Source organism: Anomalospiza imberbis, chromosome 18, assembly GCF_031753505.1.
Source record: "Anomalospiza imberbis isolate Cuckoo-Finch-1a 21T00152 chromosome 18, ASM3175350v1, whole genome shotgun sequence".
Taxonomy (NCBI): domain Eukaryota; kingdom Metazoa; phylum Chordata; class Aves; order Passeriformes; family Viduidae; genus Anomalospiza; species Anomalospiza imberbis.
The window spans coordinates 5,692,085-5,719,366 of NC_089698.1; the positions used below are offsets into that span (position 1 = coordinate 5,692,085).

At 46.4% G+C, this 27,282-nt stretch overlaps 1 protein-coding gene across 5 annotated transcripts in view; it reads left to right on the forward strand.

The window, feature by feature from the left end:
* The window catches only part of ULK1 (unc-51 like autophagy activating kinase 1), a 76,454-nt gene that overhangs the window by 37,260 nt on the left and 11,912 nt on the right, over nt 1-27,282 (forward strand). For 3 of the 5 annotated variants that reach the window (XM_068208717.1, XM_068208714.1, XM_068208718.1), the window contains exons 11-23: nt 2,141-2,223; nt 5,119-5,169; nt 11,529-11,617; nt 13,672-13,837; nt 15,053-15,113; nt 15,399-15,488; nt 19,405-19,530; nt 22,929-23,080; nt 23,875-23,958; nt 24,509-24,771; nt 25,338-25,522; nt 25,942-26,057; nt 26,587-26,730. In XM_068208717.1, coding sequence (XP_068064818.1) covers nt 2,141-2,223; nt 5,119-5,169; nt 11,529-11,617; nt 13,672-13,837; nt 15,053-15,113; nt 15,399-15,488; nt 19,405-19,530; nt 22,929-23,080; nt 23,875-23,958; nt 24,509-24,771; nt 25,338-25,522; nt 25,942-26,057; nt 26,587-26,730 — 1,610 coding nt within the window. The remainder of the gene's footprint in view (nt 1-2,140; nt 2,224-5,118; nt 5,170-11,528; nt 11,618-13,671; nt 13,838-15,052; nt 15,114-15,398; nt 15,489-19,404; nt 19,531-22,928; nt 23,081-23,874; nt 23,959-24,508; nt 24,772-25,337; nt 25,523-25,941; nt 26,058-26,586; nt 26,731-27,282) is intronic. The other 2 variants (XM_068208715.1, XM_068208716.1) reach the window with 2 other exon arrangements.

The following is a 27,282-nucleotide window of genomic DNA, read 5'->3' on the forward strand; positions in this document are numbered from 1 at the left end:
GCTGCAGCAGTGCCAGGATTTGGTTTCATTTTCCTTGGGACTATGCAGGCTGGCACACACTTCCTTTCCATGGCCAGGGAAAGTGTTTTGGCTTGGGAATGGAGTGGGGAAGCAGTCCCTGGCTGCACTGCTGCTGCTGACAGGTGAGGAGATGCTGTTCTGAGCATTCTGGGGAGCCCATGGCAGCAGAAGCCTGAAGGCTTCACAATTTTAATAGTGCTGATCTAAATCGTTAACATTCATTCTGCTGGTTTGCATAGCAAAGTACATCCAGGTCATGGGGGCAGGGAGGCAGATTTGTTACTTATGTTTAAAAAGATGGCCCTAGAAAATAATACTGAAGGGTAGCAAAGCTTGATGCTTTGGACATGGGAGGTAAGAGGAGACAAACAGGCTGGTAATCTGCATCCTCTTCATCTGTGTTGTGCCATCTGAAGTCCATGAGTTGATGTACCTGTTTCTTGGCTTTAAAACCAAGGTTAAAGTCATAGCTGGGAAATTGACTCATTTTGAATGAGAGCTTTGTGTCACAGATAAATAAATGATGATGATAACACCACAGGGCTGCAGGACTCCAGCACTAATGCATTTTTCAGGAGGCTGCTTGCTGTGGTATCTTTGGGTTATTCCATTACACAGTGTGCTTCCACGGGACACCTCTTTTGAGGGGAGGCTCAACTTGAGTCTCAGTCCATCTGCATCCCTTCCAGAGTCCTGGTGGCCTCCTTCTGTGTCAACCTGAGAAGGTGCACAAAACCATTTCAGGGATGGAAAAGCAACCCCTCCAGTACACACAAGGATGAGGGATGCTTGCCATCATTCTCTGATCATGGAATCACTGGATTCAAATTCCTGCCCCAGCAAGGCCTAGGGCTTCACAGAGAAATAACTGTGTGGTACTGAAATGTGTAAACATGTACCTTGCCTGCCATCTCCTGTTTCTCTGAACAGGAGTCTGGTGCTAGCTAGCATCCTTTTTTTCCCCTCACTATTTTTGATCTAGCTTCTCTTTTACCCCTGTCTGTGGTAGGGTGTGTTGGTGGAGATGATAAAGGAAGGGTTTTTTCCTCCCAGCATTGGTCAGGCTTGGCCTCAGGGCAGTGACTGATGCCAGAGCCACTGAGAGCTAAAATTACTGTGCTGGGCACATATGTCATTACCTCAGCTGACCCAGCATGGGGAGAGGGGAAAGCCTGGCAGAGCGTGGGGGCCATGCTGGGAACAGCCATGATAAACAGAATTAATACTGAGGGGAGCTGCAAACACCCACGCTTCTCTAGGAGAGCTCTGCCCCAGCCCAAAGCCCCAGCAGCACTTCTGGGGATGGAGGGAAGTCAGCAGAGCTGAATCCACTTATGCAAGAGCTGAGCTCTGCTTTCCTTGCCTTAATCCATTCATTTATTCCCTGCATTTTTCAATCTACAGGGGTTATGAAGAGCTGCCCTGGCCTCTCCCCCATCTGCTTGTGGGGTGAGGGAGAGCACAGTGCTTTACCAGCTCTTTTGTGCTTCAAAGGCTGTTGAATATTTTCTTCCTAACTATGCTGAAAAGTGAGGTAATAACTGCACAAATTTTAGCTTGCTGAGGTGGCAGTTGCTCACATCTTAGTGGCCTTTGACTAATCTATGCTGTATGTCAAGGAAGCAAACAGAAAAAGGTTACTTGTTAGTCTTACATAAGCTGCACTGAAAAATAAATGCCTTAATAAAATGGTAGTAATTGGTGATACATTTCTCCACTAGTGTCTTAATTGGAAGCTTCCCCTTGGAAATTGCTTTGTTCTAGTGATCTTATTCCCATTAGAGCAAGTAGGAGTGATTTTATTTATTATGTGTGAAATACTGCAAGTGGAATAGGCTTAGCTGAGCACCAGAGGGATGACACTGTTAAGGGAAGGATCTGCAGGTGCTCATGGGAGAGGCCACTGAAGCAAAATTAGCTGTAGCCTGACCAATGGCAGTAGGGAGTGAAAGCCAGAGACTCAAAGACATTTCTGATCAGCCTCCCTCCAGTGAGCTCCTGGTGTTCCTGGCCCAGCAGGCATGGAGTGAGTTTGCATTTGCCAGTTGCCTTCCTGAATATGTAAAAGCAGTTTAAGTAGACCACAAGTCTCTTATTTTGCTTTTGTTTTCAATCCTAGCATCCCCAGGGAGACATCAAGCCACCTGAGGCAGCTCCTGCTGGGCCTCTTGCAGCGTAACCATAAGGACCGCATGGACTTTGGTAAGGCCTCCTTCCAGTTTGAGTTCTGCTGCCTGTCCCTGTGTCTTTTGGCACTGCACAAGCCTCTCTACTTTTGGCTGGTGCTAGAAGAAGCATCCACACACCTGGATTTTACTTGTGCCTGGAGGGCTGTATAATCTTGGGGATTTTAGTTTATGTGCTGGAAAGATCAGTGCTGATTCCAGTACAATTTTGTAAACCAAGGAGACTTGGCACACTTTCATCATGTTTGTTACTTGCATTCCCTGTCCTGGCTTCTGCTTTTATAATCTCTCTGAGTTGTGGTTAAACGTGCTACTAGGTAAAATGTGTCTTGTGTATCTGTGCTTTTCTGTCACAGTTTCTTCCCAGAGCTGCAAGCTGCACTCATTTACTGAACAACCCAGTCACCACACTCTGTTTCTCAGGGTTTGCTGTATAATCTGAGCCAGGAGATGCTTCTCCTTGCAGACCCTTTCCTCCTTCTCCAGTTTCTGTGGAAGTGAAGCCTCGGTCCTTCTCAGGGCTCAAGCTCTCCAAGTCTTTATCTGAGTCTCCTGACTTGGCTGACATGAGGATTTTCTCTTTTGTCTTAATTCCTTCCAAACTAGAGATCAATCATTGTGTGGTCAGTGGTTCTGACTTGGCAGCATCTTACAGAGGTGCTTTAGCTGAGCTCAAAGATCTGAAGAACCTCCTAGGAAAGCCATGCCCTAGAGGAAAGCAGACAGAGGTGGAGCCTTTCCTTGAATCACTGAAAGGACCAGGTCATCTAAAGGCAAACACATCCTGTGTGTGTTCAGGATGCTGCTTTTTAGTCAGGCTTGGGTAAAATAGTTTGATATTTCTGGGGTTTGAGGGTTGGTTTTCTGTTGGGTTTTTGTTTGCTTATCTGCTCAGGAAGGTTATTTGCTACTGGGCAGCACATGCTACGTGATGAAGAGGATTTGTTTTGCACCCTCTGTTATTCTTTTGGATTAGAGATACCAGGAAAGCCGTTCTGGGGATGGTCAGCTTGATAAGCAACTGTGGATTACCTGAGGTTGATCATAGTTATCCAGTGATGAATGCCAAGGACTGGTTACTGGAGTGTAGAAGTGAGAGAATGAGCCTTTTGAAAAGTGAGTTGTTGAAGCTCCTGACAGACTGGCCTGGATAGAATCACCAGGCAGGGTTATTCCCTGCAGATTTTATCTGGCCTGTGGATCTCTACCTCTTCTTTCATGCTGCTGTGCATTTCAAAAGAAGGTGTCTTTGAGGTTCTTGGTTCCCTGCTGTCAGAAATTGTCTGGCAAACCTTTTTAGCCCATATAAGCTGGTTTTTTACCTCTTGGGAGTAGAGTGCATGGGTCCGTGTCTAACACTTGGAAATTTGAGATAGTAACTTTTGATATCACTCTGGACATCAGTTACAGCACATCTTGCAGTATTGAGATTTCTCCTGTCCTTAATCACACTTTTATCAATAAATTGGCATGTCCCCAGAGGAGAGGGTTTCCTGCTGTTCCTTGTTTCCTGAGACTCTCTGTCTGTAGATGTCACAGTGACCTCCACAGAGCTCCCCCAGAGCTCAGCTGAGTCACACAACAGCAACTCATCAGCTTGAAACTTCATATACTTGTTGTGTGTCCCAGCTGCTGTTTTGCCAGGAACTGATGCTCTCTGCAATCTCAAAATTATCTAAAGGAAAACCAGGAGGGTTTCAAGTTGCAAGTTTCCTGCTGATGATTACAAGCTGGGTTGTTTGAATTTTGCTTTGCAAGCACAGCTAATAAGCAAGCTAATAAGCAGTTTGGAGTGGGGAGGGGGGGGGGAAGTGAAAGAAACCATCATTTCCACCCCCTCAGTTGAGTCAGCTTGGCTGAGGGATGTGAGGGATGGTACCCTCCTCTAGTGCGGCAGGCTGAAAAAGAAGCAGGAAACCCCAGCAGCTGAGCAGCTCCCACAGGATGGGGATGTTCTCCATCCACAACAGATCTAATCTGTGAGATGCCAGCTTTCCCTGCCAAAGACTTCCATTCCTTGTCTTGGGCTAAGCTCCAGACCACTGCACTCTGGCTGCAGGACCCTGGCACGGCAGTGGAGAGGAGAGGCTGGGGTGACAGGGATTGTTTAAGGCTAAAAAAGCAGACAAACAAAAAACCCAGTGACTATGTTCTGGAGGAGCACACCAAAGAGGAGCTGTTTACAGAAGAAGTTTGTAAACCTTGGGTGTTGCAACAGGAAATCCATTCTGGGAAAGAAGCTGAAGCTCAGTGGTGATCCATGGCTGACGCTCCCAAAAGACTGAGTTGCTGATTGTGATAGGAGAGGGCTCTGGCACAGAGCTGCAGTGAATCAGAGATGAAGGAGCTGGGAGAAGTGGCTACTTGTGAGGACAGGCAAACATGCAGAGAGTGTTCAGCAAGCCAGGACAGAAGCTTTTCTTGGCCTGGATCTGTAGAATGAATTCCCATAATGAGGGGAGGAAGCAGCAATGAAAGGGAGGGAGTTCTGGGCTGTGGTTCTGGGGTGGTCCATTAAAATGCATTTCTGCCCTCAGTGCAGGATGGGTTTGAGTCTGGTGTCATGGAAGATCACTCACTGGAAGTCTTTGTCCATTATTCCTGCTCCGTGGAGTGAGTGGCAGTGCAGTGTGATAAATACAGCTCCCCTGGATCCCTGCATTTAGGGTGACTGACCATCCTGATCAGCCAGGGATCCAACTAATTTCCCATCCTTTTTTCATGAGCGGGTCCTGCATCCAGTCTCCAGCCTGTAGTCTTGACCACTTCTATGTGCAACCATAGTCAGTCAGCTTCCATTGTTGCATGGAAAAATCACTGTATAACACTAACTTCCTGTGTTTTATCTGCTTTGTAAACTTCTTACAGGCATTTTCTTTCACTGAGTCATTGTTCTTGATTTTTTTTTCAGATGAATTTTTCCATCACCCATTCTTGGATGCAAGTGCCTCTATGAAAAAATGTAAGTATTGCATTTTTGATTACAACTTTTTTTGAACCATGGCCTGACTTCCTTTGCTGTTAGTTCAAAAGGAAAGAAAAATACTGCTTTATGTTTCCTTAGTTATTTAGGCAGGGATTCAGTGTTTATTACTGTGTCATGTCCAGAGTTTGCCATCAAAATGTATTTAATTTTACTGAGTTATCTTCAAAGGGATGATTGGGGGATATTTAGAAACCTAAAGTAGAAGCAAATGTAGTTTTGAAATGTATTCAGCTGCTTTGTGTGAAGTGCTTGGCCAGTGGGGTTCTTGTAGGTACACTGGATTATGCATCATGGTCTTGCTTTTCATCCTTACATGTAGGACCATTCAGGCTAGTGAATGGTGAAAACTGGCACTCTTGTCCCTGCTTGCCAGGTTGGCTGTGCAAAAGACAAATTTTGTAGCTACCAAATCTTGTTTCATCATTTACATGAAAGTTCTTGATACATCTTGTTTTAGAAGGGTTACATTTATTACTCTGTGGGAGCTGGCCAAAACAAAGACAGATTTCCATTGCAAGTTCTCTCTTCCTCCTTTTGATTCAAAACTTTGGAAAAGTTGCAGCCACATGGATTATGGTTCAGAGGTTTGTTTTCAGTGGAAAACAATTCAGAATTGCTTCTAGTGCATGGGGCATCATAGTCCTCTGGCCAGGAGACTTGGGTTAGTGGAATGTATGGTGGTCTTCTCTGGAGGGATTCTCCTGGACATTTAATCTCCTGAGTATATATAGCGCCGACAGTCTTCATCAGTGACTAATTTGGGGTGTCCAGTGCAAAGTCTTGGAGGAAACATGTCCAACACAAACCCAGTTTCCCTCTTGGGTGTGTGCCATGCGTAGACACACCTTGTCTGATATCCACATCACTCCTGACACCCTCTTGCTTTCCTGCTGCCAGAGTTGTCCCTGATGAGACAACTTTCCAGACTTCTGAGGTGTCCCTGATGAGATTTTACCTGTGCACTCAGGTGATCGTCCTGCGGGCAAGAAAAGACGCTTCTGGTTGAGGGGAGCTTTCAAAGCCGCCAGGGCCCTAAACCCACCTGTGCCAGTGGGATGTGGGGCCAGCCCTGGAACACAGGGCAGGAAAGGACTCTGGCCCTACAGGGCTGCTCCTAAGCCAGCCCAGCTCCTGGCACCTGCTGTCCTGCGGCCGTGTGGGAAAAACCCTTCGGAGTCTGATCCCCCTGTGGGCAGAAGATCTCCCCCTCAGGATGTTCTTGCATGCCCACCAGCTCATCTCCTACCTCCAGCTGTCCCGCTGCTTCACTGGCCAGGGGAGCAGAAAACCCCCAAAAAACAGGAGAGGGTTCTCCTGACTTGGCCCCGGTTTCCAACTTGTGCACACCTGCCGTGCAGGAACCAGAGGTGCCATTATGAGCAGGAGACTGTAGCTCAGCCTTTGCCCCCAGCTGCACCAAGATTAACGGTATGGGGTCAAGGACCAAGAAAAAAAGCACCTTTACAGGCAGGTAGGGCCTATGCAAACTCCAGGCCTCTCTGTCACCCTGTTGATCCTCGCCTCCGGACATATGTCCACAGCCTGGAGCCCTCTCCAGGCAGGAGAGACTGCTACTGGTTTTGAAGACATGGGAGAAATATCAACCCATTGCTGGAGATGTTCAAGCTGTGGTGCATAGAAATCTGCTAGTGGAGGAGGGAGTTCTTGTAGTCTGCTCTGAGGTCTCTGCTACTGCCAAATGCCAGAGATGGATCAGAGCCCCTTGGACATGTGCTGAAGAGCCTGGAGGAGAAAGGCTGCCTGTGGTCTTTTTGATTTCTGATAGGAGAGAGAAGAGCCAGTGTATCAGCAAAGGTTGGGTTATGGTGATCTGCATAAGAAAAACTCTCCTGAGATTTGTGAAATGCTGTCTAGCATGGCAGTGGGCTTGGCCCTTGCACAGCTGTAGCTGAAGTGTGTCTTGGCAAGGCTGCATTTCTCAGGGGGTGGCTCCCCTGAGTCTGTGTGCAGAGCTAGGGTGCGTCCAAAACCTTGCTGTGCTTCTTCATCTCAGCATATGGCTCAGCATCATGAGTGTAGGAAAGACCAAAGAGCAGAGCTGCACCTCAACCATGATGGTTGTGCTCAGACTGAATTAGAGCCCTCATGCCTGCAGTGGAGAGCTGAGGAAGGAACAGTGTGCCTTGTATTCCTGCTCTCCTTGAGAGCTGATCATTAGCTACCACTGAGTCATTCACATCTGAGTTTTTTTTAATATAATGGAACTTTGGAGTTCTGGAAAACTGATGAGTCCTCAAATGTGGATCATTCTGCAGGTGGATAATTTTGAAGCTGCTAAGGCAGGGGAATTCCCCTTGTTGAAATACATTTGCATGTTTTTTGAGATGCTTCAGCAAAATCAACATTTCTTTCAAGAGCCTTTCAGTAAGGCATTTCTGACAAGCACCTCTTCTTCCCTGCTGTTTTGGGGGATGGCTGTTTTCATGTCCCTCCTCTCATCTCCCTCCCTGGAGACTGGGTTCAGGGCCCTTGGGCATAACTAAGGTGCTGTACTTTTTTGTTTGTTTATTTATAATTTATTTTATATTGTGGGTTTTGTACCTGTGACTAAGCATGTACTTTAGATGTGTAAAAATTGATTAATAAAGTTTTAAAATGCTGTGTCTAGTCAGAGTGTCGTCTGTCTGTAGCCAGGTCTGATCAGCATATGGTATGGGGCTGTGTGTTACAGTAATAACACATGAGAAGGCATAATTAGATGCTTGTGCAAGTCTTCTCTCAGTAAACACATTGTAATTGGTACCCGTGCAGAATATTTTGGAGGTTTTTCTGCTCCTGCCTTTAATGAATGAGAAGCTGCTGCCTCCTTGACTCTGAGTTAAGAGAGCATGAAAGATTAGCAGTTATGGTTCAGAAGTGCATGGCTGCTTTACTGTCTAAAATACCTGTCAGGCCTAGCTTGACTTTTGCCATCTTTTTAATCTTACTGTACATAAAATACTCAGATGAAAACTAGCAAAAAATCCCCCTGATTCTTGCATTTAAAATATTTTAATGCTGCAGACTTTTAAACTCTAAAAAGCAGCTTATTTGGAAAAGTCCTTTCAGAGTTGGCATTCAATCTTGGTTGCCTTGTCAGAGATTGCAGTTAAAGAAATTTTTGATGAGTGGTTTTAATTGAATCAGGATAATCAGAAAAGTGCATCTCTCTTGTGTATGTAGAACTCAGATTCCTAATAAAGCTTTTCTATAAAACTTGAGGGTTGGATATTTTTCAGACAATTGAGCCCCTGGTAGGATGATGTGTCAGAAGTTATTCTGACAAGTAGAGGATCCAGTATCAGGATCCACACAGCTGGAGCACAGGCTTGCCTTTATGGCTCCCAGCTCTCCCATTTTGAAACCAGTTGGCATTGGTTACACAACGTGCAGGATGACTGTTCTGTTGCTGGAGCAAGTTGGAGAGGACAATTATGAAAACAGACTTATTTACATTACAATTACAATCCAGCAATTTCTGGATTTGGGTGGGAGCCTACAATTCATGTTAACATTCCCCACATTCAGACTCAACTGAAAACATGATGAGCCAAGTGTTTGCACCCTTTTTAATTTTGAACTGGGAGTGCCTGGGTGTATGGAGGAGATTGAAGCAGGCATCTTTCTTTCAACCTGGCCTACATGGCTGACACCAAAAAATGCCCCAGCAGGGATGTGGAGGTCAGAGAGGGTTTGTCAGAGCCAAACTTCATGGTTCTACATGCATTAAAATCTATTTGGAGTGTCAGGACCTTCTGAGTTGGAGCTCACAGCATTACAGTGTGACTTTGAGGAGTTCAAAGGGATTTAAATAAGAAGAGTGATTAATAGAGGCTGTATCTAAAGGAGTGCTTCATGCAGCTGAGTTTGAGTTTCAGATGATAATGGCAAAGTCTGCCAGCTTGTCTTCCCCCCTGATTAATGAAAAGCTATCTGAAGCAAATGGTCAAAAATAGAAGTGTCTCAATTCTAGCCAGGTTTGATTCAATAATCACCAAAATAGGCTGGAGGGGACCTTGTGAGAGAACTGGAATGACTCTAACAAAAATGCTAATTCCAGAAAAAAAGAATGCAATTCTTGCATCAGGCATGTGTGGATACAGTAGAGAATTCACCTATCTTTTTATAAAAGCACCTTTCCGTAACAGGAAGGACTGTCTGTACACGGGTGAATTGTTCTGTAGCACCTGGCAGGATAAATAGCAGGGGGAGACTTTTTTTTCCCCTCCTTTCTAGTATTAAATCTATAGGGGAGGTCCTAGGGATTGCTCTGCAGGCTCTGTAGGAGGACTGTGGAGATCAAAAGCAGTGTGATAGATAGATAGATAGTGTGTGAAGACTGTGAATGTGTCTTCATTTTACAGACCAGTTCTCAGACCTCTGTGTGTGTTCCCTGAGCATGGGGAGGGAAGGCAGCTGTGCTGGCTGTGGACAGAATGGCTCTCCATGCCAAGCCCCTGACTGACCTCCCAGCACGCCCATCCTCAGGATACCTCCATCCCTGCTGCTGTACAGGAGCCAGGGCAGTGTGTTACAGCAGCACAGCCCACCAAGGGCACTAAATCTGGTGCAGAGTAGATGCAGAAGCTAAAAAGTGTGTCCAGCCCCCTGCTGCCATCCTGCTGTGGGTTCCTACTTGTTAATGTTGGCAAAGGCTGGAGGAGATCACTGTGACCCTGCTTAAACTGTTAAAGTGGTCAGTTATTTACATTAAAATATATATTTTAAGTCTACACTGCTTTGGCTTCTCTTTCCTGTTATTGGATCTTGTTACATCTCTCTGACTGAGGAATTCAGTGTCTCAGTGATTGCTCTCTCTGTGATAAAAGACTCTGGTCCAGTCATCCTGTAACCTTCTTTGATAGGCTGCATGGAAAGATTTCCTAAAGCCTTTTATTAAAAGGCATATTTTCCCATTCTTTTATCATTAGAACACTGTTTCAACAGTTAATTGCAGAGAAATGGACTTTTATTTTTCTAGCCTGTTGAATAGAGCAAGTACTTTGTAGGATCTAATGGGATTAATGACAGAGGTAGTTCTACTTCAGACAGAAGCATTCCTCTTCTAGGTGTTATTAATCTCCCTTGTATTAGGTATGGAGTCATTAGCACAGGTACTATAAAGGTAGAAATTTGATAGAAGGTGCTAATTTTCCGCCAGCTTAATGGAAGAGCAGTAAAGTGTTCCTCTCCTCAATTAAGTCTCTGATCTCTATCTTAAGTCATTCAAATACCAAAATGGTTCCAGTGTCAAATCTGACTTCAGGCTGCCTTGAAGTGGAGATTTTGGGCTCTTCTGTGCTGTTCAGTCTTGTGCAGGTGAACTGGGGAATTTGAACCACTAGCTGCTTCAAAGTCCTTTGGAGAGCCATTGTTAGCTTTGACTGTCTCCTTGCTTGGCTGAGCTGAGCTCTTCTGTTATTTACTGAACCTCACTTGCATAAGTCACTGAAGTTAAATACTCTTTTCTCCTCTGATGCCTTAATCATCTTTTCTGCCTGAAGGTCAGTGCTAACCAAGACTTTCAATGTAAGCTTTAGGCCTTGTGAGGGTTACAAAGGCCAGTGCAACAAAGAAGTGAATAAAATTGGCAGTTCCTCTACTGAACAATAAAACATAAAAGGGAGGGACGCAGGGATGGCTTGTGCAGTGGAAACAATTTCTGTGCAAAGATACTGAATGACCAAAACATGTTTAACTTGCAGAAGTGACCAAGTTGAGCTATGGGAAGCAATGCACTGTTTCCTGGAGGAAACCCCCTTGAAGGTTTTTTGTTGGGTTTTGGGTTTTTGCTAGGAGCATGTGGCCTGGAATGCCCAAGTGGCTGTTTGGACAGCAAACACATAAGCTTTGAGTAGGCATGTGTTTAACTTGGCACACACCTCCCAATATTTGATGTATGTGTGCCAAGCCATGAGGTCTCATGAGGAAAAATCTGTCAGGGTATGGTCTAGCTCCTGGCTTCTGCCCCAGACACGAGCAACTCCGTTCACTTTTCTGTTTCTCTTTCCCTGCATTTGCAAAGATGCTTTGGAGGCTCTTTAGGGCAAAAACTATCTTGCTGCTTGGATAGGTCAGTGGTTGAGTGGGCATCTGATCTTGGTCAGGAGTTCTCAGACCTGTGAGAGTGTGCACAGAGGAGTGGATGCATGTGAATCACATAATCAAACAAAATGCTGATTTTCTTTTGTTCTCCTTTAATTGACCACATATGATACATGCGACACATGATGGTGCATGAGATAGATCTGATGGGAAAAGATGAAGAAGACTCTTTATTTTTGCTTGATCTTGGTTTAACCACTTATTTTGGTTTTGTCTTTTGCTGGTTTTAGCTGCTTCTGTGCCAATGCCTTCTTATCCCAGTTCTGGCTCTGGTAGTTCCTCTAGCAGCTCATCCACTTCCCACCTGGCATCACCTCCTGTAAGTACAGCTCAGAGGCTGCACTCTTTGTGTTAATGGTTTTCCTGCTTGTGTGTTTGAAATGAGTCTGATTTAGTGCTCTCCTGGTGCAAGTCACTGAACACTGTGGTTCTGGCTGGGCTTGGAGCAGTGTTCTCTCCAGTTTAGAGTTTGGATCCTGAAGGTTGGCTTACTCTCCCCAAGACACGTTTCAGTGTGCCATTGCCTGTTGGATGAGAAGCCATTATGAAAGAAGCTGGTATGAGCAACACTAGCTTGTCTTGGCAGAGATGGAAAGCTCCTTGGAACCCAAACCAGTTGCTAATTCAGGGTGTAGCTCTGTTTCCTTGGCTGCACATTCTGTGTGTTCAAGCAAAGTCTCTGCAGCCTGACAGTATATCCACCTCCTTCTGACCAGCATGTCCAGGCTCCACAGAGGGACATTCAGCAAAGCTGTTTGCTCAGACCAGACCTGCCACAGTCCAGTGGTCTTGTGAAAGATGATCTGCACTGATGGGTTTTCTCTCTGGTTACCCAAAATGGTGAGAGCTTTTCTGGAGGGCAGAATATTTAAGTGACCAGTGAAGTGACATTCCTCCAGCTCGCTGAACTGAAAGGTTGTTTTTGAAGGCTCTTGGTGAAAGCTGCCTTTGACTTTGAACTCAGGAATGCTGGTGGTGTGATTGGTAAGGGAAAGGAGAAGGATGGAGCCTTTTCTTCCCTGGCATGACTGTGTTTTTGCTCTGTTCTCTGTTTCCCTGGGCCAATTTGGGTTGGGAGAGACTGAGGGGCACCAGCAGAAGTTGATGTAGGCGCTCATGATGTGAGCTGGACAGAGAAGACAGGTCTGCTCCCCTCTGAATGTTTCATAACTGTGTCCCTGAGAGCTTCCTCCCTGCAGCCTGAAGTAGAGGGTGGCTGGCTGAGGCCCTCCTGGCCATAAAACTCCAGGAACAAGCAGATGATGTGAAAAGCAGACTCACTCTCCTGAGCTTTCCTGGTCTGGAAGCTTAAGGATGGTAGGGAATCACTACCAGACTGGGGAGGGGTCCCATGTTAGAGGTTTACTGCACCTCTCCTGCTCTGCCCTTGGAGGTTTTGCTGATGGAGGTGTGCTGGCTCAGTCTGGGGAAAATGCCATGTCTGCAGGGCAGAGTTCACAGATTGGGTGGAAAAGAGACAACTTTGACAGCTGGAAAATTCCTTCTGCCTGTATGTCCTGTGTGTGCAGAGAGAGGGAGTCCCCACTGGTGCAGCAGGAGAGACTCTGCAGGGTGAGCAAGGTCTTAATGAGGCCCAAGTGAAAGCTGCTTCAAGTCTTTCTCAGCCTGGAAATGCATTAGGATAAAGACTGTGATCTGCTCTGTGGGCAGTTCAGCTGCCTTAAAGCTTTCTCAAACCATCCAGCCTCCTCCATCTGTCTGCAATGGGAGGGGATTGTGGGGCTGTTCATCATTTAGCTGAAGGAAGCAGGAAAACGGGACTTTTTAGGGACTGTCCTGCCTCTGACAGCTGTGAACTGTTTATCTGCTGAAAGTTTAATCTCTTTTGGGCATTTCTTTAGCTCCTTAGCAGCAGTACAGCAAAAGACGGTGGTCTTGGAAGTTCAGGAGCACTTATCTCCATGTTACCAAGTGCTGCAAAAACACAAACAGAGACCAGATGGTTCTGTGTTTAAGAAAAAAACCAGAAAAAACGTAACCCTAAAGAACAACCAAAAGTACCTCTGAAAGCTCCTCTCGTGTTCCCAGCCATACTGAAGTGAGTTGGTAGAAAATGCGTGGTTGATCCAGAAAACCTCAGCAGAGGGATTTAATACTTTGAATGAATTCTTCTTATCTGTGGAGCATCAGACACACTGGAAATACGTTTTGTGCAACAAAAGATGCACTGTTCTGACAGGGACATAAAAGGCTGTTCCTTCTCAGCAATCTGAACAGCTGCTTCTGGCAAACCATCAGCCCTGGTTTATCAGCAAAGTGTTGTTTGTAGCCTTGTACAGCTCAGTTTAAAGGATGGAGCAGAATGATGAAGTAGCTGTGCTGAAGGCAGTGTTTGTTTTCTCCTTGAATTAGCAGTCCCTTGGAGAGATGCAGCAGCAGCTGCAGGAGAAGGCGCTGGCATCTCCTACCCAGGATTCGCCCGGGTTTCTGCACGGATCCAAGGACTCTGCAGGAAGCAGCAGCAAGAATTCCTCCTGTGACACAGATGACTTTGTCATGGTCCCAGCACAGTTCTCAAGTAAGGTGCTTTCTGAAAATGCAGATGTTCTGAGCAGAGGGGGATGTGGATGTTAAGGATAGATATTGAAAAGTTGAAAGTGTGATTAAACTTGTCTGTTTGGACTGAATTGTAAGAATGGTTTTGTTTTCAAGCTGGCAGAGACGTCTGGCTCACTGGCTAATTTCATAGGATGTTTCGTAATTACCTTTAAAGACAGGATTTGAGACTAAAGATTACTTGAGGACCTCAGTAAGAGATTGAACCTGGAAATCCAACTGGAAAAGAAGATAGATAGGCTCACAGGGAAAAGTCTCTCTCACAGAAGCTTTTACCTTGTTATCCTGTCTTCAGTTTCACTCAGCATCACAGTCCAAGACAGGATTTCAGCCAGCAAGCTGGATTTTACAAAAATCCCCAAGAAAAACTAAAATATGCTGTTTTTTTTTTTTTTCTTTCAAATGCTCTAAATTTCATTTTATGACCATTAAGTGTTTATACTTTGATAGGACTTGCTTGAAAATACAGATGTACATAGAACCAGGGCCTCAGCTCATGCACAAGTCCTTACTTAACCAGCAGAAGGACAATGTTCAACCTTGCCCATGTGTGCGATGCTTTGCTGAGTTGGAACTTAGGGATAAATGCTGTCATTCCTCCTTTCACAGTTGCACCACTTGTATTAAAACAGGAATTTGGAGGGGTAATCTCTGGAAGATCTCTGCAATCCTTGATAAGGAGGAGCTTGTGTTTTCCCTGGAATCAGTGGTGGGACCAGTACACACTTGCCTGGTGCTGGTCATGTTCCCAGTGTTCAGATGTTTGTTGTGTATCCAGCTGCCAGCTCATTTGGCTGCCCTGGATTTTTGCCACGGAGGACAGGGATGTTCCAAAGCACTATGAGTATCTTGTACCACTTTTACACAGCAGCCAGTGACTTGCACTAAGTGGACATGGACCTGTTGCCTCAAAAGATTGTCAGGATTGTCAAGCCCCCTTCCAAGAGGACTTGCTTTCAGCCTAAATTTTCCAAAACTTCAGGGTGTAAGGATTAGCAGCATCCACCATGAACTTCAGCTTCAGCCCACGTGTGGTTTGCAAAACACTGACTTCAGGAACAACTCAGCAGGGCTTGGAGGAGCAGGAAATTCTACACAAAATCTCAGTTGCTATGAATGTATAAAAATTTTAAAGAAAATTATCTTTAATCTATTTCTGCACTTTCTTGTTCCTCAGGTGATTTAGCTGCTGAGGCTGCAGGAGGGAAACCAATCCAGGACAGCCTGATGTACAGTGGGTAAGACACCTGAAGTTGTCCAGCCACTGAGCCTGCTGTGTGTTTGGGACTGTGGGGTTCTGGTGGATGGGAGGGAAGATGTTTCTGAGTTAGCCTTTTTATCAGGGATGTGTGTCACCTGCCTGGTTCTGACCATTTTCAGTTTCATGTGGTGGGAGCAGGATGACAGTCCCCAGAGCTGCCACTGATGAGGTGCTGGGCAGACACAGCTCTGTTGCTGTGCTTTGTAGGAGGGAAACATGGTTGGTTCCCAGGCTCTGACAGCTGAGTTTCTGTTTTCCTCAGGAGTTCCCTGGTGACTTCAGCAGGCTTGGAAAGCCAGGGGAGAACACCATCTCCATCACCCCCATACAGCAGTTCTCCAAGCCCATCTGGGTAAGAAAAACTGTTTGGTGGTGTCTGTGCAACACTGAATAATCCAACTCCCACTGACTTCCAGGGGGGATTTTACTGTTGTTGGTGTGCTGGGCAAGATCCACATCTCTCCTCTTAATTAATGGGTAGCAAGAAACACCCAGGAGAAACTCCCCAGCCTTGGGCACCGATCAGTCCCAACTACTGAGCCTGTCTCTCCCTCTTGTGGCTCTCAGAAGGGGCTAGGAGAGAACACAGGAGAGCTGGAATTAACTCTGTTCCCTGAGGGGGCAGGGATTGTTCTCAAGCAGAAGGTAAATGTGCTCTGCTGGCACATATGTGCTGCTCATCCCCCCAGTGCCCAGCCCTCAGAGGTGGGGAGAATTCCAGCTAAAGACCCTTGTTTCTAATTCTAATTTACTGGACAGGTGTGGGGGAGTGTTGCTCATCTTCCCTTGCTGTTGAAGGACAGATGAGGGCGTGCTTAGTTGTTTGTGGTTTTTTGAAAAGCTCCTTGTGCTGTGTCTCTAGAAAGTAATGCTGATACTGGACCTTGTTTACTAATGGGGGATGCAGGAGTCGGAGGAGCATGTGCAAACAGGTGTGGTCATGGGTTTCATTCCAACTAAACCAGTTGCTCTAAACTCAGTTTTGGCCTTTAGAAGTGTTGTAGGTGACAGCTGCCCACACATAAGAGTACCAACTGCCCAGTGGGGCCAGACACTTTTGTGTTATGAAGGTGTTAATGGTCTTTGGAAGGTGATCCCCTTGACTCTGGGCCCTGAAGCTTTAGGGTATGTGCTTAGCTTGCAGGGAACTGCTCGTGTTGCTTCCCATCTTGTTCTTGCCTGCTGGGGAAGCAGGACAGCTTTTATCTTCTGTTCTGTCAATATGGCACCTGTCGGGGGAGGATGGTTTAAGGGGATTTCTCACTGGGAGATGGATGACCCTGAAATCTTTTTTAAGAAGAAAATATAGTCCCAGGCTGTGTGTTGAACACATTTGTCACATGAACAGAGCCCAGAAAATGACAAAACATAGCCTCAAAGCACACAGATTTAACAGAGAATAATATAGCTCAGAGCCTCGCTGACGTGATCAGATTAATTGGCAAGCGTGTACCACAGTGTGCAGTTTAATTGCATGAGGCTTCTTATGCCATGGCCTGCTAAGCTTTTTAACAGCTTATTCCTTAACTGATTCCTTTGCATTCTGGAGATCAGTCTCTGTTAAAGGATTTGGCATTGCTTCTGGGCAGCAGTAAGGAGAAATTCAGGGAAGTTGACCACTTCTCACTGTTCACCAAACTGGCCTCATCATTTTCTAGTGGATCCCAGGGTGGCCAGTCAATGCCAGAGGCTTTGATCTAAACATGTTTCCACTCTCACTGTCTTTCCTACTCCTCAGCAGCTTCTGTGGAGCAGATGCCAAACCCTCTATTGCTACTTCCCACTTTTCTGTCTGCCTTGAAGTAACACTGAAAAGCTCATTTCTGTGTTGTTCGGGATGAGGAGTAAGACATCAGTGATGAAAGGTTGGAGCAGTCCCTCTGAGTCCAGAGGATAAAGCATGCTCTTTGATCTGTCCCCTGAAAGTGCTCAGAACTGGTGCCACCCAAGTGTGCCCTCACTGGGTTTTAGTGCCCTTCCCTGTTGGGGAAGTGCACAAGACCTGTTGGTTCAGCATTTGGCTCCACTGGTGCAGAGGAGTCCAGGTTTTCCCTCTTTCCTGTGCTCACTGAAGCAGCAGTTCTCCTTTCCATGTGTGGCTCCAGGCTAGCAAGCAATGCTGGCTGCACTCCATCTGAGACAGAAAGCAAGGGCTGTTTCAGAGTGAGCAGCAGTGGGTTTTCCACAGGATGTCATGGTACACTGACAACTCTCCTTGCTCTTAATTAAGAGATTAAGAACTGGGCAGAATTGAAACATGCCAATAATTGATCCTTTTTTTTTTTTAATTATTTTTTTAAATGCTTCCTTGAAGATGCTTAGTAAGTCTAATGAAAGGTAATTCCTTGGATGTACCCCACAGCACTAGATTTAATACTGTTTTCAAAGAGCTTTTAATTACTGCCAAGTAGTGGAACTCCCTGTCCCAACTTTATCTCTTGGACTTTGCAGGTTTATGGTCAATTGCATTCTTTAGGGCTTGAGGCCATTTAGCAGGTTTAGTGTATGTCACCTCATTTGGATAATTTCCTTTGCAACTTGCACCATGTGAAGGAAATAAGGACTTGATATAACTAGTGGGGAGAGGGAGAATCCTTTTACCCAAGAATTTATTTTCTGACAAAGAATTTTGACCAGATAGAAAAGACAGCATTTGAAATATATGTTCAAAGTGAGCACAAGGGTTCACGTGAACCTTCAGGTTCCTTGTTAAAGCTTTGTTTTATTCATGTCTGTCACAACACTATGTTTTATACTCATGGAAGGCAGATACATCATCTTTTTGCTGAGCTACTGGAAACCTTGAATGACTTTATTTTATTGTGTCAGTGAAGAATCAAGGCATCCATGTTGCCTTTTGGAGACAAATAGGAAACTAAGAGTCTGTTTTCTTGGTGGAAGAAATGAGAGCACACAAGGAAGAATATACAGAACTTCAGAAAGTGGAGAGAGGAATGAAAAGATCAGAATCATTTGATCATTCAGCCTTGATGAAAGATCTCTTCCAGTTATTTGGCTCTCCTGTGATGGAGGAGTGTCTTCACATGCACTGTGTGGAGATCTGCAGACACTTTACTGCAGATCACCTTTGTTCAGTGCTGTCACCATAAACCACAGAATGCTATGACCTTCCTCAAAACAGAAATTCTGATAATGGGACGCTTTGAACGGCCAAATAAGTCACAAACTCTTCTTTCTTCCCCTGAGTACACGTGTGTTCTTGCTGAATTAAGTATATCCTGTCATGTCATGTAAAATATTTCCGTTCCAATTGCTAGACCCCAAGGACTGATGCTTCCATCTTGTCAGGGCAGACCCAGGTGTGTGTCCTTTCTTGACAACAAAGGAGCCTGCAGAAGCCTTCATTACCAATAAGATCTTCCTGTAATTGTTCAACAGCCCTGCAATTGGTGTTGGCAGTTGTAAATAGCTTTGCCATGGCAATTAATCCTAGAATTCTGGGGCCTTTGGGAAAAGACTTTAGGCAGCTACTTAGTTAAATGTGGTATTTGCATGGGTTTTGTACAGCATGTGTAGCCTGGTGGACGGGCCAAGAGTAACCTGGGGGAACAGGCATCAGACATGAGCCAGTTAACCTGCTTGGATGGAAGGAGCCTGAAATTTGCAGAAAGGACTTGTCCCGTTTCGTGTGTGTGGTATTCTATCTTGTCCTTGATGGGTATATAGATACCAGCTCCTGTCCCTCAAATTTATTTTCTCCTGAGTTGCCTTCTCCACCCTATTGGCAAGTAGTTAACTTGCCAATACTCTGATCTACACCATGACATTCCCTTCGTGGTGTGAGACTTCCACGGGGATGCCGTGGCTGCAGCAGTGCCTAGGCATGAGTCAGTCACGAGCAGCTCTTGTCAGCAAAGTCTGTGCTGGTATCCTCTGTGAGCCAGGGATATTTAGCCCCTGCTCAGTGCTGTCTGCTTGGCTGTGGATCTGAGCTGTTGGAAACTAGGCCAGCCATGGCCTGAAATAGCAGGGCTCTGGTTTTCCTGGAGGGAGTGGTGTGCTTGGGTGTACATTTTAACACCAGGCTGTGGGTGGGAATGCTGCTGGAGGAAAGGTGCCTGTTTTCAGGAGATGTGTGGTGCCACTTCCCTTTGATATGACTCTGAGCCGCCTCCCGGTACAAACCCACAGCCCCAGAGCAGCCCAGGGGACGCTCCCTGTGTGCCTCATGAAGATAAAATCTCCAATTAGCTGGTGGAAGGCCCAGCCCTTACAGGAGGTTGTCTCTGTGTGTCTCCTTTCCACAGCCGGCCAGGGCAGTTTTCCAGCAGCAAGTACGGCCACTCCGTGCCCATCCCAGTCCCCACACAAATCCACAACTACCGTCGGATCGAGCAGAACCTGCAGTCTCCCAATCCATTCTCCTCTCCCCGGTAAGTGCTGGGGCTGGGACCAGGGGCTCTGTAAACAAACTGCTTTACACTGTACTTTCTGTACCTCTATACATTTTCCTGGGTGTTGGGCTCCCCCCCCCTCGATGTAGGGATGTGTTTTGGGGTGTTTTTGTGGTGTTGAGATTTATTTGTTAGCACTGTCAGTTTTGCCTGTGTGCTTTTATGTGAGAAGGCTCCTGTCAGCTCAGAGTGAAGGCTGAGCCACTTTGAGTCTGACAGCTTTTCCCATGCCAGCTATGGATTGGGCATCCAAGTGTCCAGGCAGAGAGAACCGTCCATCTGGCAGATGCCTTTATAAAAGGAAAATTTGAGATAAACAACTAAAATGGATGGGACTACAGAACCTACCTGACTTTACCTTAATTAGTTCCTGTAGCCAGTCATGCCATAGATGATGTGTTGTGCACAAGTTGCATATTAATGTGGTTATGAAGCCAGGACTGAGTAAATCATGAGCAATTTAAGCCCGTGAGGCAGAGCATGTTTTCTGAAGGCTGTCAGGAAGACCCTGACGCCAAGTCTGCAACAGACAGCTGACCTGAGTGCAGAGGTAATGCCTGGTACATCCAAGACATGTAGGGCTTCTGTCTCTTCTCACATATGATTGCTGGCTGGCAGCAGCAGCCCAGGTCATAGACTGATGGGAAGGAGACCAACACAGGATCTTAAGGAGCTTGTGCTCAAATAGAAGTGTCTAGGAGGTGTCATGTCTTTTCTAGGATGAGTTGTGTTGGTGTCTGGATTAGTTAAAGTTTAGATTTCGAAAGTAGGGTAATACCTATGTCAGCCTATGTTTGGGCTTCAGCCAGCCTAATTCAGGATGAGGCTTATTTGAAGTGGACCCAGAAGCAGACACACAATATGCTGATACTGATCAAGGATAGGGATTAGCAGAAGACTTGGTCTGTGCCACTGTATCTTTAATAATGTTTTATGTAAACTTTTTTGAGTGTGTGGCAGGTTTTGTGGTGAATTCTGTCCTATTTCCCACATGCCTTATGTTTTTGACAGCAAAGCTTGTGGGTGCTGTTGGTTTTGGACCTCACAAGAGTCCTGGTTATCCCTGTGAGGTATCAAGAGAGAGCTCTGGAGAAGGTGCTGTGCCAGCCCCAGAGCTGGTGATGGGCTGCTGAGTCGAGGCTCACAGCCCACAGCTGCAGCCAGGGAGCAAACTGCCATGTTTTGCTCCTTTTAGTCACCTCTGTGTAATGCTGAGATTGGCATGTCCCTGCAGAGGAACTCGAGGAATGGGCCCAATCAGGGTGACTCACAGGCTGCTTTTAGCATCTTCTCAGCATCTCTGGCGTCATGTTTTTTCTGCCCCAGGAAGCCATACTTATCTCTGGCCATCACTTCCTCTAATCAGCAGGTTCAGTAGACACCCTTCAGGAATGGCAGGAGAAAACTCCACCAGGCATTTAGTGTGTGATTCCACTTTTCCATCAGGTGTATCAAACCAGCCATTGGTGCTGAGTCATGTCTGCTGAGTCATCTGATTGCCAACCTTGACGTACACTCTGGTGTCTGAGAAATGTCCCCCTGTCACCTGACTGGCTGCTGTGTGCCCATCTAACTGCTGTGGTTGTGGACAGATGTGTGGTTTGGTGAGGTGCCAGTTAGGTGTGTGTGTCTCTGGCCACATCACCTGTCCTGCTCCTCTGCTGGCTTACCCCGGGTCTCACAGGGTGGCATTTGACATTCCACATCTTCCAGCAGCAGCAGTCACCTGGTGGTTTTCTTCTGCAAGTTCCTGATAGATAAAATTCAACCTTCTGCATGGCTCATGGTCCGGAGAATTAAAAATATGGCAGGGCAATACTTTCTGCCACTGAATATTTAGGTATCTTCTCACCTTTCTCTTTGGAAATTCGTTTTGCTTCAGGGCCAGGCACTTGATGAGCATTAGCCTCTGAATCTGGAGCAACCTGAAGAGAAGTGATTTTTAGGTTAAAATTTTCAAGTATTTCCTTTTTTCCAAGCATGTGATTATAGCATAGATTTACTTGGATGCAGAATGTGGTAACACATTGAATAGGGGCAGGAAGGTTGGCAGATCAACTACTCAGCTATCTCAAATACTGAAATAGATTTATTTTTTAAAATGTATTTATTTTCTGAAATGTGGCATAAAGAAATGCATACCTTGAAGTGTTGTTGAGTAGATTTACTGACAGTTCATCAGGATGATTCTGCCAGTCCTGGCACTGCTGAAACCCACGTCCTTTGTTCCTTCTGTTCAGATACATGAGGACAGTTAAATGCAGCATCCCTGGCAGAGGAGGCAGGATACCTTAATGACAGCATCCTTTAGTGGCTCAAGCAAGGAGGGTTTGTTGTCAGCAGTCATTGATTCCTGTCCAGAAAACCACCTACTGGTTGAGTCTAATGTTCTTGTAACAAGAGAAAAAATGTTTCCAAATTGAGAATAGAATGAAGGACTTGATGAAAATACTTTCTCATATAGAGGAGCGTAATGGGAGTCTTGGTGAAGGAGCCTGCAGAGGCAGAATGGTATTGCAATTTGGGTTGTGTGTTCTTAATGATGGTGAAAAGATTCACATATTGAGAAATAATTAATTGATATGCAGTAATCCTGTCTCTCTCCAGGCCGATGGTGTGGATGTACTCACTTTCCCACTAGTTTCCTTTTCTGTTTCATTTTAGCACTGCCTAATACTAAAGATTCCTGCATGTGTGGGCTTTACAAATTAATTTTAACTCCCTAAGTTGAGCCTTCACAAGGAGTTGAAGGTGTTCAGACAGGCAATTCTGACTGTCCAGCCCCAAAACCCAAATTCCTCGGGGTAGCTGTGAAGTGTTTCAGATCTGACAGCCACACACTGTTGTGTTTTGCTCTGTAGCTCCTGATTTGAGTCCAAGCTCTGCTGCAGAGCAGTGCCTTGGCACGCTTTACCTCAGCATTGAGCACAGAGCTATCTGTCTACAGGCTGCTCTGACTGAAGGGCAAATGGCTCAGCACAGGAGGCACACTTGAATAAAGGCCTCTCAGGGCATTCTAGAGACACAGCCTACAATAAACATCTTGGACATGGCAAGATAGGAAACTGTCTTGTTCATTATTGATATAGATACCCTCAAGCATCTGAAGTGTCTCTGAGAAATGACTGTCCTGTTTACAGCTAAGCTAACCTCCATTGTTCTTTTCATTTATTTGAATTGAAACTCTTGAGAACAAGGATTATCATCTTAATCTGTTTTGATGTAGTCCTAGAACAGTGGGATTTTGATCCAGGATAAACAGTCCTGAAGCTCTGCTTTTGTGGGAGTAACTGTGTGTGTGTTGTGTGATGCTGTTCTCCTTCCTCTTCTGGACTGGCCTCTGGAGTGACCTGTGTGCTGCCCTTGTTTCCTCTAAGGTCTGGTACGGTCCGGAGGTCCAGCAGTACAAGTCCTCTTGGTTTTCCCAAAACTGGTGCTTCCCCTCCTTATCCTGGAGAGCATGGATCCATGCCCAGCACTAAAAAGCTCTCCTTTGGTGGTGCCAAGCCCTTTATGCCATCACCACAAGGTAAGATGTCAGCTGGCACGTTGCTGTCTTAATAAAATCATTTGCTTCTTTCTTGCAAAGAGAGGGGTTTTGACCACCTGTAGCTGCCAGGTAGTGGAGAGTTCAGATTGTTGTGTTCCCCTATGGTTCTTCTCCACAGATTATTTGACAAGTGTTTTGACTTCAGTAAAACAGAGAGAAAAATACCTGTTAGCCCCAGCAGAGGCAAACTTTGCTTTGGTGCCTGCATCAAACATTTTGCTGCCCTCAGAAGAGGGCATCTGTAAGTGTAAAGTATCTTTTTACTGCCTCGGGTTGGGGTGAGAGCAAATGCAAGCCAATTATCATCAAAGCAAAAATCTGACCAGCTTTCAAAGGGCTTGAACTTCCAGACTGAAAAGTTTTGGCTGAATATCTGGTAGCCTGATCTAGATGCTAACAGGCAATTCAAGTGGGAAGAGACAAGAAGACCCCAATGTGTAATGGATGCAATTTTCTGTTTTCTGTAAAAGAACAGGTTGATATAATGAGCTGTTCTATATCGCTGGTGTCTTTGATCCTGTATTTATTAGTCTCTTCTTATGGGGAAATACAGAATATTCACATTCTATTCCTCTGAATTAATATCACTGCAAAGTCAGAGGTTTTTTTTACCTCCTTTTACAGGAGTTGATGATCTTTTCACCACACAGCTAGGGCTGAGAAGATGGAAGAGATAACTGGCATCTTTCTATAAACAGGTGGTGCATAGTGCTGTGCTTGCCTATGAAAACTTAATACTGAATTAACTTCATTTTTATTTCATTCCCTCACAGTTGGAACAATACCAGAGCAGCCCAGCCAGACTGTTATCCCATCTTCTCTTGGAGCAGAAGTGAGAAGCCGTGTTCCTGCTGCCGGTGCGTCAGTCCTTGCCTTCCTTCGTTATTCCTATGGATGAAGCCAGAACTGTAGTCTCAGGGCATTCTAGGTTGGGTTGGTTGCTTCAGCAGCTTCTCTGGATGTTTGGCCAGCCAGGATTTCTGTGTGCTGGTGAGAGTTGGGGTTGTTCCATTCACATCCTCTCAGCCAGCATCTTCCAGTGCTGACAGACCCACTGTTGCAAAAAACTCAAATTTGGGACTTGGAAGCCAATGGATTGAGTGAAGGAAAAGCATCTCAAAACCTCTAACACCTACTCTGCCAAGAGGCCTGCTTGATGTATAGTTACCTTGCTCCTGAGCTCTGACAGTCAGGAAAGAAAAAACAAGCTGCACTTCTATTTCCCTGTTGTTCATATCTCATCCTCCCACAGACTCAAAACACAACCAGGCCTGGCAGTGCTGTGGCTCTGCTCAGTACCATGCTTAGCCATTGAAGGTTTTGATCTGTCTGAGCTGTAGATCCTGGGATCAGGCTGTCTCTGTTAGAACCAGGCAGTGATGTGGTTTGTCACTCTGTGCCCTCCAGGTTCCTTGGCGCCCGAACAGTCTCCTCGAGGGATGGGCTCCCGGCTCCACAGTGCTCCCAACCTGTCGGATTTGCATTCCTGCAGGCAGAAGATAACCAAGCAGCACTCTGATCCTCTTGTTGCTCACTTTGGTCATACCCCAGTCAGCCAGCCTCTGCAGATCCATGGCTTGCAGCACTGCCGGCAGCTCCGATCCTCACCAAAGCTCTCCGAGTTCATGCAGAGAAGCCCTTTGCCAACAATAATGGGCTCCCCTACAAAGGTGTGCCCAGGAGTCTTTTGGGCCTCTCACAGCTTGGTCTTCTGGGTGATTTGGGGATGAGCTGCTGCAGGAGCAGATAACTCTGACCTGGATTTATCAGCACTTGCTCCTCTCCTGTGAGGGCTGTGCAGTGATCTGTGTGAAATGGGGTGGTGTCCTGCTTCCCGTGGGCAGCTCTGCCCTGGCAGCAGCTCAGCAGAGCATGGGCTTGGGAGCAGGCAGGGAAAGGAGCTGCCCCAATGGCCAGAGTGACTGGCTGGTGGGGACATGGTGACCCAGATGTGACACAAGCATGTGTCCAGCAGGAATCCCCAGCAGAGCCAGCAGCTAGACAGCCCTGGGCCTTATGGGGAGTAGGCACTGTGACAGCATTTCCTCTGCTTGCAAAGTTCTCAGCAGTTTGTTGTCCTTTTGTTTTAACCTTTCTGGGATTAGAGACAAGTATCTGTTCAGGGTGGGATTTCCACCCTTATTTCAGGCAGATTGTAAAACAGTTTAATTTTGATAAACAAATGGAGAACCTTCCTCCTTCCTTTTAAATACAGATCTCTGTTCTTTCTTCTTAGGCTGTGTCCCCATTTGAGTTTCCCAAAACCCCAAGTTCCCAGAATCTCCTCACCCTGTTGGCCCATCAGGGGGTCATGATGACTCCAACCCGGAACAAGACCTTGCCAGATCTGAAGGAGATGGGTCATTTCCACTGCCAGCAAACTGGGTTGGGATTGAGGCCTGTGGAAGAGATCAAGGGCAGGTGAGCTTCATACAGTGGTGCTTCACTCCTCAATACAGGACAGATGGGGCAAATTTCAAACCCCAGCTGATGCTGAAGTTGTCGTGAGGCATCTGTAAACATTGTGTAGTTATCTGCTAGCACCAGTGTTCTGGAGGAGTCCTCTGATACTAATTTTCATTCTTTTCAACAAAACCAAATTGTGTTGTATTAATGTAGTAAGGACTTGCATTACTGCAGTTAGTAATGATAGTTTTGTGCTTTCTACAAGTAGCAGGAGGTGTTTCAGATGCTCTGTTGAAAGAGTGTTTTTTTCAGCTCCAGACTGTTTACTGTGTAGTGTTAAGTGGTTGTGGACCAGGAATAGCACAAAGAAGTGAAGTTAGCTGACACCTTGCACCTGTTGACTTTCAGCATCATGTTGTATGTACTCTTTTTAGATCTCTGAGCACTGGCAGGCTCACTGACCTGCTTCTGAAGGCAGCCTTTGGGGCACAGATCTCGGAAGCTGGCAGCAGCGACAGCCTGAACAATGAGAAGCCAATGGAAATTGCAGGTAGGTGAGGAGGCCAGGCAGATCTGGCAGGGTGTCCTGGGTTGGGGTTTGCCTACACCCCTCCTGCAGATGGGAGGCTGCTTTGCCGGCGGCTCTGGGCACAGGAAGCGCCGTGTGCGAGGAGTGCAGTGGTGTTTGCTTTCCTCTGCTCTGTGGGCTGTGTGTGCTGCGTAGCTGCTGGATAGTGGTGTGATTTTTGTAGGCAGGGCTTCCTCTTTTGGCCCCTTCTGAGTGTGATAAGCTGTGGAAGTGGTGGCTTGGTGCCAGGCAGCTCGAGTGTGAATGGCTCTGCAGGGGTGGGTGTTCTGGGCGTGCAGGCCAGGCAGCGAGGAGGGAGAGCGGCTGCAGCAGTGGCTGGCACTGCCCAGGCTCTGTCCTGGGGCCCGTGGTGCTGAGGGTGCTCAGTGGCCTGTGCTGGCACCCACTGTGTCCCAGGAGAGTCTGCAGGAACACACCCGCTGGGCGGGGCACCCGTGCTCTGAGTAACCTTCCTGTAATGCCGGTCTGCACCTTTCAACTGTCTCCCCAGCTCCCTCAGGTGCTTTCGGAGGGACCCTGCACTCTGGTGCCCGGGCTGGGGGCTCTGCCAGCCCATCCCCAGTGATTTTTACTGTCGGATCCCCTCCCAGTGGAACAACCCCCCCACAGACCACGAGGACCAGGATGTTTTCAGGTAAAGGGCCGATACCTACCTGCCTGTTCCAGTGGGAATGCCTGGGGCAGAGAGACATGTTGCATTCCTTGCTGCAGGGCACTGGTGATGGCAGAAGGCTGCTCAGAGCAATCTGTAGCGCTCAGCTGGTCTCAGCACCTTTGAGGTTCTAGTGCTGGCTCCTGCCAACCCCAGTTGTTGCTGCTGACTGTTTGCACTGGCATTAGTGCCAGAGAGTGGTTTTCCAGTACTGTAAGAGACAGGCAAAGTGTTACTTTATTGCTCTCTGCTTCAGGAATAGTGCTGCAGCTGTTCACAGAACCACTGTTGCTGAGAGGTCAACAAATGTAAAGATTGTGTTGTGTTCTGATTGTTCTCCCCGTGGGTTTTGGATGAGCTATAAAAGATGAGTGTGACTATCTATGCCCAGCAATTTCCATGCACAAGGACTGTTGGGAAAGGGCCAGGAGGGCTCTTGTGCAAAGCCATTAGAGGTGTTACTTATGCTCTGAGCTGCTTAGCTAGGAGATGGGGAGATGCACTCCTGCTTGGCAGATACTCCTTGTAAGACAC